At 53.3% G+C, this 2,495-nt stretch overlaps 1 protein-coding gene across 1 annotated transcript; it reads left to right on the plus strand.

The window, feature by feature from the left end:
• Window positions 1-825, plus strand: LPMP_342300 (fumarylacetoacetase, putative; the record flags this gene model as incomplete). The annotated part of the gene is made up of 1 exon (XM_010704354.1): window positions 1-825. One exon carries the CDS (start codon window positions 1-3, stop codon window positions 823-825), a length of 825 nt encoding a protein of 274 aa, XP_010702656.1.
• Window positions 826-2,495: the final 1,670 nt, after the last annotated feature.

Raw genomic sequence — 2,495 nt, forward strand, 5'->3', positions numbered from 1 at the left:
ATGTCGTCTTTGGCCTTTACGCTTCGTCAAACGGTGGTGCCGGTGGTAACGAAACTCGCTAAGCCACTTTACTTCCCTGTGCGGCGCATCTACTGTGCCGGGCCGAACTACGACAGCCACGCACGGGAGATGGGCGGCGTCATTAACCGCACGGACCCGTTCTTTTTCGTGAAGCCGACAGACTGTCTTGTAACGGACTTTGGAAATCACACCTCCCCCAGCGCAACCATCGACATTCGCTATCCGCCAGTCACGGAGAGTTACCACCACGAGGTAGAGCTGGTCGTCGCATTGGGCTACCCAACTGGAAAAGCGGCGGCTTTCTCAGCAGCCTCGCAGGACCCCGGCGACACCCACTATTCCAACATGAAAATCGAGGAGGCGGCGGACATCATCTACGCCTACGGCGTGGGGCTCGACATGACGCGAAGAGATCTGCAGCTGATGGCCAAGAACAACGGCAGGCCCTGGGATCTTGCCAAGGGCGCCGACGGCTCCGCTGTCGTCTCCCCACTTGTCCTCTCTCGTGACCTAAAGGAGGCGCATCCAGAGATGTTTATGTCCCCCGATAAGGATGAGACCGGTGTGGTGTCCAGCGGAAGCATTTTCCTTCAAGTGAACCAGAATGAGCGCCAGCGGAGTGACCTCAACTGTATGGCGTGCCCCATTGTGGAGCTGCTTGCACACTTATCCAAGTATGTTGCATTGAAGCCTGGCGATTTGCTCTTTACCGGGACCCCATCTGGGGTGAGTGCCGTCCGTCGTGGTGATGTGATTGAGGCTGGCATTCAGGGACTCGGTACGCTGAAGGTGAATGTTATGTAGATCGGAAGGTGAGGGGTGATCGATTGCAGGTTGAGGTGCATGTGTGTGTGCCTGTATGTTACGTGGCTCTCCTTTTTCAATGCTCTCTGCAGCGCGCAGCTGTCCATCCCTCTTGTTTTGTCTGTCGCTCGATGCGCGTAGCGGAGCCCGCAGCTGTTACGCAAGGCTTATGTGGATGTTCTAGCTGCGTCGTTGATGCGCTTCGTCATCTTCATGTAGAGTGAAGCTGCTCCTTTATGCGATTGTACTTTGGTTGATTCTCATGCATTGTGCGCTTAGTCTTTTTTTACCGGTATGCTAGCGATTACTGTTGGTTGTGTTGCCCCCCTTGGTTCGCATTCCGGGCAATGTGAAGAGGACTTAACCCCCTAATCCGCGTCAAATGACTTTTACTTATTCGCTTTGTCACCTTTCCCTCCTCCTTCCTTGCTGAGATCCGCTGTTCTTTACTCATTTCTTCACATCTGCTGCTGAATGGGTAGGACTACGTGATCAACGGAGCGGAGACCGTGGACAGCGGCTGAACGGTGTGGGAGCGGAGCAAAGACACAATGCGCGTTCGCTTCTATTGTAGTGTGGGTTCTCTCTTTAGCTGAGCGGCGGAGGACACAAAGGCGCGTCCTACAGACCTCCATCAATCGCCAGTATCGCTACCACCATCAAGAATGAGAGAGGACCAGAGTCAGTGGAATGTAGCCGCTGCACTCGAAGAAGAAACGAAACACACGCTGCGCTTCCTCTTCTCCCCCCCGGGCATTCTCTAGCCATCCGTGTACTCAGTAGTCGCACCTAGTCACCTCAGTACTCTCGTTACACGGCCAACACAACAGGAGCACGGGGGTTTTCCCCCGTTTTGTTTTTCTGTTTTCGCCGACTCTCTCGACTTCACACGCTTTCCTGTTGTTTCCTCAAGTGTTGCCGGACGTCTCACTGAGTATCGGCATTCTGATTGCTTCACCATCATCATCTTAGCTGTCATGCTGTAGAAGAAAATGTCAAAGGTGAAACGGGGCCTCTGTATACGTGCAGAAACTCAGCGCACGCACCTCTTCTCTCTTTCCCCAGTTGTTACTCTTTTTTCGCCACCTCGATTCTTGCACAGGGAGCGCTTCTCTGTGTTTTCTTTCTTTTATGGTTGTTGTTTTCGATTGTCTCTGAACCCTCTTGCTGGTTGTCGGCCTCTCCCTCCCTCTGTTCTGGCGCTGTGTTGGTGTAAGTTGTTTTGTGCATGTGTGCGTCTCTCGTCTCAGACGTCGATCGCCCCTCCCCCGCCCCCTTCTTGAAATGACTTGATGCGCGTAATGCTGCTGCCCGCTTGTCTCGTGCGCTGGCGACACACAATGCGGCGGTGTACTGAAGCGAGACGAGCATGAAAACAAAGAGGAAAGTCAAACCAAAGGAAAAAATATATAAAGGGCGATCCTAAAGTGCACAGTGAACTCGTGGCGTTGTAAATACACCGTAACACTATCCAGTGATGGGGCTTGACGACGGCACGCCATTTCACTCTGTACACCCCCCACCCACACACACACACAACAGAGGCACTTTGCGTGCTGCTGCTTTTTTTTCGCTAAGAGCTCTTTGTGATGTCGACTTTGTCTCGCATCCCAGCAGTCCCAGGCCAGCCCTACACGAGTCAGAGCGTTGATGCCAAGGGGTGAATGTCA

This window comes from Leishmania panamensis, assembly GCF_000755165.1.
Source record: "Leishmania panamensis strain MHOM/PA/94/PSC-1 chromosome 34 sequence".
Taxonomy (NCBI): Eukaryota; Euglenozoa; class Kinetoplastea; order Trypanosomatida; family Trypanosomatidae; genus Leishmania; species Leishmania panamensis.